This window comes from Oncorhynchus kisutch, linkage group LG1 (genome assembly GCF_002021735.2).
Source record: "Oncorhynchus kisutch isolate 150728-3 linkage group LG1, Okis_V2, whole genome shotgun sequence".
Classification (NCBI taxonomy): Eukaryota; Metazoa; Chordata; class Actinopteri; order Salmoniformes; family Salmonidae; genus Oncorhynchus; species Oncorhynchus kisutch.
Window position 1 is genome coordinate 50,007,361 of NC_034174.2, and position 15,272 is coordinate 50,022,632.

General features: G+C 41.2%; 1 protein-coding gene across 1 annotated transcript in view; it reads right to left on the bottom strand.

Moving 5' to 3' along the window:
- Positions 1–225: 225 nt before the first annotated feature.
- The window catches only part of LOC109898516 (V-set and transmembrane domain-containing protein 2-like protein), a 55,566-nt gene continuing 40,519 nt past the window's right edge, over positions 226–15,272 (bottom strand). Inside the window, exons 2-4 of the mRNA XM_020493542.2 lie at positions 9,880–10,046; positions 1,403–1,447; positions 226–1,244 (exon numbers count right to left, since the gene is read on the bottom strand). Of these exons, the coding sequence (XP_020349131.1) occupies positions 930–1,244; positions 1,403–1,447; positions 9,880–10,046 (527 nt within the window). The 3' untranslated portion in view covers positions 226–929. The remainder of the gene's footprint in view (positions 1,245–1,402; positions 1,448–9,879; positions 10,047–15,272) is intronic.

The following is a 15,272-nucleotide window of genomic DNA, read 5'->3' on the forward strand; positions in this document are numbered from 1 at the left end:
CAATGTATTTAACAGAATAGCTATCAAACAGCATCACTTAGATTGAAGAACAAATACAGTCAAGAAAAGTAGGATGAGAAGTTAAAAAACACAACCTGTCATTTTAACTCCATTGACGAAATAATTGCACAAAAAAAGACCCAGCGCTAGTTGAGACAAAAAAGCTAGAATTAACATACTCTCAGGGCAGGTTTCCCAGACAGATTTAGCGTAGTTCTGGACTAACAATCATTCTCAATGGAGAATTTCCATTAAAAATGCATTTTAGTCCAGGACTAGGTTTAATCTGGGGCTGGGAAACTGGCCCATAGTGTGCAATGATTCATTTGGTTAATTAGCACTTAATACATTGTGTTGTGCTGATAGGAAAAGTGTGTGTGTACAGTGTGGAGGTAATATACAAACCGAACCAGGGTCTGTAGTTACATCTCTATCATTGAGAAGCAGTGCCTTAGACTGCTGCGCCACTCAAGAGCCCAAAAGTATATATTGCTTTGTCCTTTCCATTAATTTCAGATCAGTGCTTATTAAGGAAAGGAGACAAAGGAAGGAAGATACTTCATACTATTGAGATACAGGCCTTCCCCGCATCCTTTCCACCCAACGACACCCTCATATTCACCCATCACATCTCCAGAGTCAGAAATCATGGACAAAGCATTTAACAAAGGCGATGAGAAATAACATTACATTTAAGAACCAAGACAACACGATCATGCCCTCTGGTGGTCTGTGACAACCCAACAAACATAACAAACACAAACATAAACAAATCTCAGATTAACAAACAACCAAACAAATCGATTCATAAATTAACATATATTAAGCAGTTTTTGTCCAGGCCTCTGCTGGTGTAAAAATAATCATCCTTCTTAAGATAATCGGGAACATGCACTCCTGTTATTCCTATCTGGACACAGAACCAGACTCTAGAGCACACAGCTCTCAGTGCAGTCCGTGGTGCTGTCATCGGCCGATCGCCTCTTCAGTTCCCGGTCCTCTGTTTGGTGGGGGTGCACCTGGCTCCCCTGTCCCTTGTGTCGGGGCTCCTGGGGCTGGGTGTCTGCTGACCCGTGACCCAGCCATCTCTCGGCTTCCACCTGGAGGTAGGCCCGGACGCGGTGGTGCTGCGCAACGCTGCCGCTGAAGTCGATGACACGGCACTCGTATGTGCCCTCGTCTGACTGCTTGACGCTGGAGAGGCGGAGCTTGTGGGAGATGTTGCTCCCAGCCACTTTCACCACCTGTGGCAGGAGATCATGTATTTGTGAGTCACATGAATATTAATCATATTCATGAGTTTCAACATAAATAATTAGGTTCATAATGAGTGAATCATGTTTAGTTAAGAGTCCATTTAGTTTACAGTGCAGTACTGAAGACTGTACATGTGTCTCCTCACACTTATTTTGGTGGCATCCTTAGACATCTCCTCCATTGGCACCACCTATAAGGAATTTGTTAAAATAAGTCAGGCATATGGCTGAAATAACATTCGCAAGAGACATACATTATCAATTGAGATATAATCAAATATGACTTCACATGTTTTTCTATGATTGTGTTTTGCTTTTAGTGTATTGATGTGAATATTGATGTGAATATTGATGTGAATATTGATGTGTATATTGATGTTTATTGATGTGTATATGAGTATATTGACAAATCTGTCGTTCTGCCCCTGAACAGGCAGTTAACCCACTGTTCCTAGGCCGTCATTGAAAATAAGAATTTGTTCTTAACTGACTTGCCCAGTTAAATAAAGGTAAAAAACTAAACAAATTGATGTGGTTTGATGTGTATTGATGTATATACAGTTCTCAACTGTGAAAGAGACCTAGGTCTCAGCATGACTCCCTGTTGAACTGTTCAAATAAATGTAAATATATATATATATATATATATATATATATTATATATATATACCGTATATACCGTATATATGTCGTCATACTTTCAAATATGTTACACGTCAGATAATCAACAAATGAAAATGTGTTAGACTCCACCACCTGAACCAGTGGAATGTGATACTGCGTACATATATCGGCAATTCAAAACCTTTAGCACTGTGCTCAGATAAACTAGTTTCTATCCACACTGGGTAGTCTAATATATTTTTTGCTGTTGTTATGTCCGCTAGCTATTTCGTGGTGTCAATTTGAACAGGCTATCTGGGAAAGTTGGGGAGGGGAAGGTATTATTTTTTTAAAATAATATTTTATTTGTCTTTTTTTTTTTTTACCTCAGATACAAACGTATATATACAAACAACAACTTACAGACGCACACAAACAATGGATGCATCTAATTTTCCCAGACCTGCATGCTCACACCCCCATCCCTAGCGCCAGCATTGTTGTTTGCCACTTGGCCTTACACTGTACCCATTCGTCTATCTCGGACGCCAATGTTAATTTCAATATTTCAATAATAAGTCATTTCATTTTTCCATTGTGTGGCGTGTGGCGGATTGATTGATTTCCAAGTTTTAATGTACGTTTTTTTCAAGATCAGTGGGTATGTCTTGAAATATGCAGACGGACAGATTCCAATAAGTTTACATTGTAATAGTTCTGACAGCCAACTTTCTTGCTCCGCCCATGGCTTTTGGACTTCATAGCATTCCCAGAAAGCATGGATTATTCAATCAAAATTGGTTTTACACTTAAGACGTGACTCTGCTGTTGTGCTGTAGAATATGTGAATTACAGTATATATTCCGTATCATATGAACATCCTTTTTTGACTCAAATAAGATTCCCTCAAGATTGCTTTGGTGTCCAAAGGATTTCAAATCGACATTTTGTGATATGTAACCTTTAAGTTGCGTGCATTAGAAACTATATACAGTGGGGCAAAAAAGTATTTAGTCAGCCACCAATTGTGCAAGTTCTCCCACTTAAAAAGATGAGAGAGGCCTGTAATTTTCATCATAGGTACACTTCAACTATGACAGACAAAATGAGAAAGAAATCACATTGTAGGATTTTTAATGAATTTATTTGCAAATGATGGTGGAAAATAAGTATTTGGTCAATAACAAAAGTTTATCTCAATACTTTGTTATATACCCTTTGTTGGCAATGACAGAGGTCAAACATTTTCTGTAAGTCTTCACAAGGTTTTCACACACTGTTGCTGGTATTTTGGCCCATTCCTCCATGCAGATATTCTCTAGAGCAGTGATGTTTTGGGGCTGTTGCTGGGCAACACGGACTTTCAACTCCCTCCAAAGATTTTTTATGGGGTTGAGATCTGGTGACTGGCTAGGTTTTCACTCAAAATCTCAGAATACATGGCCCCATTCATTTTTTCCTTTACATGGATCAGTCGTCCTGGTCCCTTTGCAGTAAAACAGCCCCAAAGCATGATGTTTCCACCCCCATGCTTCACAGTAGGTATGGTGTTCTTTGGATTCTTTGTCCTCCAAATACGACGAGTTGAGTTTTTACCAAAAAGTTCTATTTTGGTTTCCTCTGACCATATGACATTCTCCCAATCTTCTTCTGGATCATCCAAATGCTCTCTAGCAAACTTAAGACGGGCCTGGACATGTACTGGCTTAAGCAGGGGGACACGTCTGGCAGTGCAGGATTTGAGTCCTTGGCTGCGTAGTGTGTTACTGATGGTAGGCTTTGTTACTTTGGTCCCAGCTCTCTGCAGGTCATTCACTAAGTCCGTGTGGTTCTGGGATTTTTGCTCACCGTTCTTGTGATCATTTTGACCCCACGGGGTGAGATCTTGCGTGGAGCCCCAGATCGAGGGAGATTATCAGTGGTCTTGTATGTCTTCGATTTCCTAAAAATTGCTCCCACAGTTGATTTCTTCAAACCAAGCTGCTTACTTATTGCAGATGCAGTCTTCCCAGCCTGGTGCAGGTCTACAATTTTGTTTCTGGTGTCCTTTGACAGCTCTTTGGTCTTGGCTATAGTGAAGTTTGGAGTGTGACTGTTTGAGGTTGTGGACAGGTGTCTTTTATATTGATAACAAGTTCAAACAGGTGCCATTAATACAGGTAATTAGTGGAGGACAGAGGAGCCTCTTAAAGAAGAAGTTACAGGTCTGTGAGAGCCAGAAATCTTGCTTGTTTGTAGGTGACCATAATTGGCAAAAAAATTCATAAAAAATCCTACAATGTGATTTTCTGGATTTCTTTCTAATTTTGTCTGTCATAGTTGAAGTGTACCTATGATGAAAATTACAGGCCTCTCTCATCTTTTTAAGTGGGAGAACTTGCACAATTGGTGGCTGACTAAATACTTTTTTGCCCCACTGTACATTGGTCAGTCCAAAGTGTATTTTTATTCTGTCATGGAGCTAAATGGATTTCCTGTTACCAAGTCATTTATGGCTTCTATGCCTTTAGTTTTCCATTTGGACCAATTTATTCTGAAAACCTATCCAAGGATTGTTCCATAAGGTTGTATTTTTAGGGAGTGAAGTTGGTTCTTGTAGAATATGTTTAATTTTCTTCCATATTATTATAGTGTTCTTAACTATGAAGTTGTTAATGTTCTTAGGGACATGGGTATGCATTATGCATCAAACATAGATTTGGAAAATCTATTCCTTCCTTAGTGCCAATTACAGTGTCTAGCATCACAGCAGGGGGTTTGAGTTTCCATAAGTTATAGTAGTCAACCTTCTCCCACAGTGCTAGTAAAATGCTAATCAGCAATTATCTATTATTTCCAATGCCAAGGGCTGTGGGTAATGTATTTCCTCTGCGTGCTGTATTATAGACAAATGTGGATTCAGTCGATTCAGTTCTGTCAACAGTAATGAACATGATCTCTTTGAATGGTAATAGTGTGTTAACAAAGTCCATGTGGGCTTAATGAATGTTTTTTTAAACATTTTTTAAATGTATTTTATTTAACCTTTATTTTATCAGGGAGTCATACTGAGACCAAGGTTTCCTTTACCGATGAGCCATGATAAATTACTTGAAATACACATAACAAAATATAAGTACAAAATGCATGCAAAAAATGCGAGAAAAACACAGTCATAGAAAACAAACACATTCACCAGTAATAAGGTCCTCAATCAGCTTTCTGAATTTCCCTAGAGGCACCAGCACATTAAAAAAAGTGTTCCAATAATAAGATGCAAGAAAACTAAGATCTGATTGACCTAACTCAATAGAGGTCAAAGGGATTTCCAGAATTAGCCATCCCTGAGACAGGATGTGGTAACTCGTATGTCTAAAGTTTTGTAAATGATGTTAGGTACAGTGGGTCTTTTTGTAAAAGAGCTTGAGGAATGAAAACTTAGCAATGTATCAACCTATATGAAATACAGTGACAAGTACTAAAAATGGCACCCGTAATAAAGCGGAATGTGCTATGATAAACTGCATCCGGTGGCGTTAATGACGTGGCTGCTGTGTTCACATAGATGATGTCGCCATAGTGTAGGACCGATAGGAACATCGACTGAACAATCTGCTTTCTACTATTGAGCGAGAGGCAAGACCTATTTCTACAGAAGAAGCCCATTTTTATTCTCAACTTCTTCACCAACTCATCAATATGCTTTTTAAAAGACAGCTTTTCATCTACCCAGATATTTGTAAGCACAGTGTCACATATACACACTCTCTGGGCTCTAGGTAATCAGGCTGCTGATTATCCCGCACCATCGTCTTGCGCACCTGCACCTCATGATACTCACCTGAACTCCATAACCTACTTGATTATCTTCCCTATACAGTGGGCTAAAAAAGTATTTAGTCAGCCACCAATTGTGCAAGTTCTCCCACTTAACAATGAGAGAGGCCTGTAATTTTCTCCCAATTTTCTCCCAATCTTCTTCTGGATTATCTAAATGTTCTCTAGCAAACTTCAGACAGGCCTGGACATGTACTGGCTTAAGCAGGGGGACACGTCTGGCAGTGCAGGATTTGAGTCCCTGGCGGCGTAGTGCGTTACTGATGGTAGGCTTTGTTACTTTGGTCCCAGCTCTCTGCAGGTCATTCACTAGGTCCCCCCGTGTGGTTCTGGGATTTTTGCTCACCGTTCTTGTGATAATTTTGACCCCACAGGGTGAGATATTGCGTGGAGCCCCCAGATCGAGGGAGATTATCAGTGGTCTTGTATGTCTTCGATTTCCTAAAAATTGCTCCCACAGTTGATTTCTTCAAACCAAGCTGCTTACCTATTGCACATTCAGTCTTCCCAACCTGGTGCAGGTCTACAATTTTGTTTCTGGTGTCCTTTGACAGCTCTTTGGTCTTGGCCATAGTGGAGTTTGGAGTGTGACTGTTTGAGGTTGTGGACAGGTGTCTTTTATACTGATAACAACTTCAAACAGGTGCTATTAATACAGGTAACGAGTGGAGGACAGAGGAGCCTCTTAAAGAAGAAGTTACAGGTCTGTGAGAGCCAGAAATCTTGCTTGTTTGTAGGTGACCAAATACCTATTTTCCACCATAATTTTAAAATAAATTCATTAAAAATCCTACAAATTGATTTTCTGGATTTCTTTTTCTCATTTTGTCTGTCATAGTTGAAGTGTACCTATGATGAAAATTACAGGCCTCTCATCTTTTTAAGTGGGAGAACTTGCACAATTGGTGGCTGACTAAATACTTTTTTTGCCCCACTGTATCTGTCACTCCCCTTGGTTCTTTCCTCAGGTGTTATTGACTCTGTTTTCATGTCAGTGCGTTTGTGGTTCGTGTTTACTTTATTTATTAAAACACTCACTCTCTGAACTTGCTTCCCGACTCTCAGCGCACTTGTTACAGAATAACACCTCACCAAAGGGAAGCAACAGGCAGTGTTGATTTATTTTTTTTAAAATGTGTCAGAGTAATAATGAATGGTCTGGGAACTGCTACAGGCTCTCATCCCTCAACCAGATCGCCAGGCTCCCCTGCCTCAGCCGGCTCATTGGGCTTTCATGCCTCTGCCAAATTGTCAGGCTCCCCTGCTTCCACCAGCTCGTCAGGTTCTCATGCCTCAGCCGGATCGCCAGGCTCCCCTGCCTCAACCGATCTGTCAGGTTCCCGTGGCCCAGCTGACTCGACAGGTTTCCGTGCCTCACCTGGCGTGACAGGTTCTCACGCATCAGTAGGGGTGACCAGTCCGCTCCTGATCCCCGGGTTCGTCCCCTTTGACGGCGTCCTGCAGCTGGAGCCGTGCGTCAGTGAGGGGCTACTGTCATGTATACTCCCTCTCCGGCCTCTAGGTCCTCAGGCTGCTGATTACCCCACACACCTGTCACCATCGTCCCGCGCACCTGTACCTCATGACACTCACCTCATTTTATTTATTAAAGCACTCACTCCCTGAACTTGCTTCCCGACTCTCAGTGCACTCGTTACACACAGACACAATCAATATGGACACCATCCAAAGTACGTATGCTTAAATCATCAGACTTATTTTTACACACACTAGAGAACAACATAGACTTTGTTTTACCTGCATTCAGTACTAATTTCAGGTCAATAAAGTTCTTCTGTAATACAATGAAGCCGGACTGTAGTTCAGATAGAGCCTGGTCAACCGTGGGGGCAATAGTACACAAAACAGTATCATCGGCATACAACTGCAGGTTACAATTTTGTACATAAGTCGATATCGTTAATGCAAAAAGTACAGGACCCAGAATTGAACCCTGCAGGACACCTTTTGTAATATCAGGAAACCTGATTTAACACCACTAGATATACAGTGCATTTGGAAAGTATTCAGAACCCTTGCCTTTTTTCCACATTTTCTTACCTTACAGCCTTATTTTAAAATTGATTAAATGTTCCTCGTCAATCTACACACAATTCCCCAAAATGACAAAGCGAAAACAGGTTTTTAGAAATGTTACATTTTATTTACATAAGTATTCAGACACTTTGCTGTTTCCATTGATCATCCTTTAGATGTTTTTACAACTTGATTGGAGACCACTTGTGGTAAATTCAATTGATTGGACATGATTTGGAAACGCACACACCTGTCTATATAAGGTCCCACAGTTTGACAGTGCATGTTAGAGCAAAAACCAAGCAATGAGGTCGAAGGAATTTTCTTTAGAACTCCGAGAGGATTGTGTCGAGGCACAGATCTGGGGAAGGGTACCAAACATGTTCTGCAGCATTGAAGGTCCCCAAGAACACTGTGGCCTCCATCATTCTTAAATGGAAGAAGTTTGTTACCACCAAGACTCTTCCTAGAGCTGGCCACGCAGCCAAACTGAGCAATCGGGGGAGAAGGGCCTTCGTCAGGGAGATGACCAAGAACCCAATGGTCACTCTGACAGAAATCCAGAGTTCCTTTGTGGAGAGGGGAGAACCTTCCAGAAGTACAACCATCTTTGCAGAACTCCATCCATCAGGTCTTTGTGGTAGAGTGGTCAGACGGAAGCCATTCCTCAATAAAAGGCACATGACAGCCCTCTTGTAGTTTTCCAAAAGGCTGCTAAAGAACTCTGACCATGAGAAACAAGATTCTCTGGTCTGATGAAACCAAGATTGAACTCTTTGGCTTGAATGCCAAGCGTCACATCTGGAGGAAACCTGGCACCATCCCTACAGTGAAGCATGGTGGGATGTTTTTCAGCGGCAGGGACTGGGAGACTAGTCAGGATTGAAGGAAAGATAAAGGGAGCAATGTACAGAGAGATCCTTGATGAAAACCTGCTCCAGAGCGCTCAGGTCCTCAGACTGGGGCAAATGTTCACCTTCCAACAGGACAATGACCCTAAGCACACAGCCAAGACTAAGCAGGAGTGGCTTCGGGACAATGAATGTACTTGATTGGCCCAGCCAGAACCCGGAGTTGAACCTGATCTAACATTTCTGAAGAGACCTGAAAATAGTTGTGCAGCGACGCTCCCCACTCAACTTGACAGAGCTTGAGAGGATCTGCAGAGAAGAATTGGAGAAACTTCCTAAATACAGGTGTGCTAAGTTTGTAGCGTTATACGCAAGAATGCTCAAGGCTGTAATCGCTGCCAAAGGTGCTTCAACAAAGTCCTGTGTAAAGGGTCTGAAAATGTACAGTATGTAAATAATGATTTTTCAGTTCATTTTTTGAAAATACATTTGCAAAATCTTTTTTGCTGTTTTTGCCTTGTCATTATGGGGTACTGTGTGTAGATTGATGAAAAAACTATTTTTAGCAATTCTTGAATAAGGCAGTAACGCACCAAAAATGTTTAAATTCAAGGGGTCTAAATATTTTCAGAATGTACTGTACATTGTACTGTACATTTTTTAACTAGTTACATGCAGCCTGGTCTAGGCCAATTTGAGGAAAGCCTCTGAATTAGCAGTGAGAGATCAACAGTATTGAAATCCTTTGACAGGTCAATGAAGAGGGCAGCACAATGTTGCTTTTTATTCATACGGTTAACAACATCATTTATAACTGTGGATGCAGCAGAGATAGTTCTATGACCTGGTCTAAAACCCAACTGCAGTACATTTAGAAAACATTTTAAAAGGTAATAAATAATTTAGCTGAGAATTAATCAAATATGGATGATAATGATAATCAGATACAGGGCTAATCTTTTATGAAACAAGAAAATAACTCAAGTGAATATTGTATTGACACTAGGAGGTTGGGAAAATGTTATACACACACCGACACATGTATCTCAAGTAGTGATTCGGGGCTCCATTTGTAACCTTTCAATAGACAAACCAGGGTTGACAGTTACTAATATTTAGTGAGTGGAACTACATTGTTTAATTGTGCTCACCAAGTCCTGAGCTAACACAACCACTGCTACTCTATGTCAAACAGAATCACAGAACAGTGAGGATCGTTGACTCACGTGTCACTCAAACACCCAACGGCCAAAAACAATCTCCCCTTAAAAGGCAAGTCCCGCCCTCCGACCGTAACATTCCTCTCAACGGCTCACCTGATTGGCGGTCCAGGCGGGTTTCTCTGGCCAGTCTCTGTGGTTCTTCATGTACCACCACTGGATCTCCAGGGAGTAGGAGGGCCCCGCCCCCCGGAATGAACAGGCCATCTCCACATCCTGACCGCTATGCGTTGTAGTGTCATGAGGGACCTCCGTGAAGAGAGCTTAATGGAGAAAGAGTGAAGAGACTGAGCATGTATACACCCGAAAAGTGACCAGAAAAAGTGACCAACCAGGGGTAGCACTGGAAATAAAAGTGATACATTTGTGACTTTAAATCACGAAAGGGTCAAAAAGTCTTTGCTAAAGAACAGTAACACTAAAAAAAGAGTGTTTCTTATTGGACATCTTCAGCTAGTCCCTCACTGTTTCAGTCGTTTGTTTTCCATTTGGCACCTAATGAATACCACCCAGCTTTGCTGTGGGCTTTTTTTGTTTTCGTGATCCTTCAAAGGGCTAAAGTAGCCTGGGACATCTCTCAAACAAAGACATCACTCCCTCATATCCCCTATCTATCCCCACACATCCAGCTATTAGACCATCGCTAAATCCTGTTAACTGCTCCCTTAAAAGACATTGCTAATTCATGGACTAATCATCCTTTATAACTTCACCACCACAAAGGCTTCCTCCACCAAGAGCTTTAGTCTTATAGACAAGTCTTTGAAAGATAAGGTAGCCACTGGTATTCTGTTTAAGCGATGTGTTGTTGTTTAACATGCACCATCTGCTATGAGGATAAAACTTCAGCAAGATGAAGATAGTTAAGTTGAAGGGCACTTTGGGGATTTTGGAAGGGATGTTCTTGTATACTGTAGGGAGATGTGAGTAGGAGAGATGTTTTGTGTGTCTTAAAGACATTACAGATGTATCAGACAAATGCAATTCGACTGGCTCATCTAATTGCATTTTGAGTCATGCTTTTCAAGGATGTTGTCCTTTAGGTAATGAGAAGCATGCGTACAAAATGTATCATAATAAATAACTACTTCAATAGATATGGATTGTACGATTGTGAAAATGTGTGTCTTATCTAAGTGATTTACCCCTGAAAAGATATACCCCTATGGAAAATAATTAAAAGGGTTGTAGGCATTTCTGCGTCCATTACATTTCGCAATCCTTCCTGACTGCCTATTGTTTTCCCATCTCTCCTGCAGCGACCCCTTGTGTATAGAACATAGAGAAACATTAAGGAAACACTACACCGGTCATAGAGCAGCCTTTGTCTTGTGTTGTGATAAAATATTGTCCCAGCATCCCTACACGACAAACGCTTAGAGAACACAATACACATTATCACCGTATCATACCTCTATTAAATCAAGGTATATTCCAGGGGTCTCCAATTCCCATTCATGGTGTGCAGGCATTTGCTTCAGCCTAGCATGAACACCCCTGTTTCAAATAATCAACTAATCGTGATCTTCAATCTGGACCATGCTAAGTTAAATCAGGTGTGGTAGTGCTGGGCTGGAACGAAAGCCTGCATCCCCAGTAGCTTTTCAGGACAATGACAACTGGTTCATCACATTCACATCAATCATTTTGATCTATCTTCATTTGATCTATCGTCACGCTAATGATGGTGGTTAATAATGTGTGGTGAAACTAGATGTATGTTCAGTACATTCAGTTCCTGCCCTACACAGCGTAGCAGCCTGAGGTCATGTGTGATTGTACACTCATCACACCCCGTTGAGTCTCACATTTTTTACTAAAAAGATCTCTCGCTCTTGCTCACTCTCTCTCTCTCCATATTGATTTTATATGACTGTGTACTTACAGTGGTGAGTTATTTTGGGAGTAAGTGCATTGTCCTGAACAAGTGGGTTACTCCTATTTGTTTATTTTACATTCTTGCACAAATATTGTTTCTCAAATAAACAGATCATGCAGAGTAGTTCCAAGACAATTCAAATTTGCACAGGATATAAAATATAGCTAAAAGTATGCAGAAAAGATGGAGTGAAAACCTCATGGTTAAAATGTATTAGAAATGATTATACATCTGGTCATTTACCAAGGGATATTCAACTCTTACCTCTGCTTGGTGAGGGCAAATGGTAAATATGTTAAAAGGTACATAAACACTGCTGTACTTCAGCAGCCAAATGCTTTAACCTTGAGAGGAAAGGCTGTGTTCTGAATTCCCAGCGTCTAGAACCATAAAATAGGCAAGTTTGAGGACACCTCATCACTATACGGGGTCCTTCTCATAAACACCTGAGTGGTATACCACGAAGCAAGCTACATCTACTCAGGGCGGACTACAGCAAAATGCTGCTAAATGAGCGGAAAAGTGAGAATTTGAGCAGGATGGAGGACAAGAAGAAAAATAATGACCATGATGACTAACGCAAAAAAAGATGGCGGAAAATCAGAAGTAGATCTCCAAAAAGGAAACCTACATATCCGGTTTATACAACTCCTGCTTTTCATGAATAATAAAATAAAACTGAGCTTGAGTACCTTCTACTTCTGATAGTAGCAGTGGAGGAGGAGCTATAGGAGGACAGGCTCACTGTAATGGCTGGATTGGAATAATGTCAAATGTAAAATGTAATATCAAACTAATCAATCACATGAAAACCACTTATGACTCCATTCCATTTATTCCATTCTAGCCATTACAATGAGCCTGTCCTCCTATAGCACCTCCCACCAGCCTCCTCTGGATGGTAGTGATCATAGAGGGAGTGAGATGGAGATTGGGAAAGCTGTAATGAGTAAGGGTGAGTCGAAGAGCTGCTGCTGTGCCTGAGAATGGTGGGAAGGAAGAAAGTTGGGAAATGAAAACTTGCGACCTGGAGTACGGTTCAAAGGAAAAGTTGACCATGAAAAGGGGACCCGTACGAGGTATCGTGGTGGGTAGAGAGTAGGCTAGGGGAGGTGCTGTCTGTCAAAGTAGTGTATTTATTATGATAGGACACATCTATCTTCCAGAGAGACCGAATATTTCACTAGACTGGGGGCACGAGAGGTAACATGCTTTAGTCTATGAAATAAAGCTCCTCTGAAGAGGGTGATAACAGTGCCTTTAAAACAGCTAAATGTTACAAAATGCAATCTACGTAATCCCCAAAAGTAATTATTTATCATGAGAGGGCCATAAACAATAACTAGCAATGCTGCATATTCCAAGAAAGGTTCAAATCTCACCTTTCAGGTACAAATTGTTATAAATTGCTGAGGTGTAGTCACTTTTGAGGACACAAGCTCAAGTACACAGTACAAAACATGATTCAAATATGAAAATACAAAATATTTTATTTGATGCATTTGCTATTCAACAAAATGGTATGAATAAGGCTTGAAATTACTTATATTCTTTAGAAATATAGTATCATCTAATGATACAATTACTAACTATAAGATTTCACCTTCCTTATAATTGTAAAATACATATGTGTATGTTTAGCGTAACAGAACATTTGCATATTTTCTAAATGGTCTCTCTTTATCAAAATGCCTGCCCCCAATCGCTGTGAATCGCACAGAGCTTTATCTTGGCTTCCTGAACTCGTTAGGCACTCACCTTTCATCTCATATTAATCTTGCCCGTCTATGAAAAACATAGTGTTTTTTTTGTTTAAAATGTAAATTATTTTAGATGAATAGTTATAAATGTGCTACAGTGTTGAAACCACTCTCTACTGCTGCACTACAAGATATGGATTGCAGGCATGTGCTTTGTCAGTGTCTGTGATGTAGGGTTTAGACAGGAGTTGATGGACTGTCAGAAGAGCCAATGAAATGCTAAGAGTGACATTCCAGCTTCAAGTGGTTTCAGATTTCACATCCTATGTCACACAGAAAATATACTACTTTGTCCTGGGGGCGGCAGGGTAGTCTAGTGGTTAGAGTGTTGGACTAGTAACCGGAAGGTTGCAAGTTCAAATCCCCATTCTGACAAGGTACAAATGTGTCGTTAACCCACTGTTCCTAGGCCGTCATTGAAAATAAGAATTTGTTCTTAACTGACTTGCCTAGTTAAATAAAAACCAGGGCAATTGCTCAATGTAAGCCATTTTGATCTATGGTGTCCACAGATCGATTTATAAACGAGAAGGGTCAACATTTAGGTACTTAAATCATCATAAAAGCATAACCTATCATATCTGACTGTAATTGATAGGACACAACAAACCATCTAACATGTGATTTTGCATTAGAGACCAAATAGTATTATAGGCCTATGTAAATCCATGACTCTTGCATTTAACATGCAACTCACATAGTAAACCATAGGCCGGTAATTAATAGACTATGAGGCTGGAACATAATGCCCTATAACAGTATTAATCCCAATAGGCTTGGCAACATCTTTCTGGCTCAGCGACCAGGAGATAGTAGGCTAGGCTCAGCGACCAGTAGATAGTAGGCTAGGCTCAGCGACCAGGAGATAGTAGACTAGGCTCAGCAACCAGTAGATAGTAGGCTAGGCTCAGGGACCAGGAGACAATAGGCTAGGCTCAGGGACCAGAAGATAGTAGGCCAGTTACAGGGACCAGGAGATGGTAGGCTATGCTAGGCTCAGGAGATAGTAGGCTAGGCTCAGGGACCAGGAGGTAGTAGGTTAGGCTAGGCTCTGGGACCAGGAGGTAGTAGGTTAGGCTAAGCTCAGGGACCAGGAGGTAGTAGGTTAGGCTAGGCTCAGGGACCAGGAGGTAGTAGGTTAGGCTAGGCTCAGGGACCAGGAGGTAGTAGGTTCGGCTAGGCTCAGGGACCAAGAGGGAGTAGGCTAGGCTCAGGGACCAGGAGATAATAGGCTCAGGGACCAGGAGGTAGTAGGCTAGGCTATGCTCAGGGACCTGGAGATAGTAGTCTAGGCTCAGGGACCAGGAGGTAGTAGGCTAGGCTAGGCTCGGGGACCAGGAGGTAGTAGGCTAGGCTAGGCTCATGGACCAGGAGATAATAGGCTAGGCTCAAGGACCAGGAGGTAGTAGGCTAGTCTAGGCTCAGGGACCTGGAGGTAGTAGGTTAGGCTAGGCTCAGGGACCAGGAGATAGTGACAAGGTGGCCACAAATGTAACCATTTCACACTAGGAGAGCAGAGAGCGTCATATTGACTCAAAACACATGCACTTTTTTATTACCCTGTCATTTTTAAAGTTATGTCCCACTCGTCCTTGACTTTTGCTAAATAAGTCTAACAAACTATCGTTGTTAGAATCTTAATAACACAAACATAATTTGTGTTCTAAGCAGTTTTAAGAGGACATATCAATGTTTCCCCCCTGCCTGTCAGGCTTCTGCAGCTAATGACGGCCCATTGAAACAAAATCTAAACTACATCGAAACTAATTTCACACTTATAATAATAGAGTTAGCCTAAAGACAAACATTAAATTGAATATAGTCCAGTGGGTGAGAATATTATCAATTGT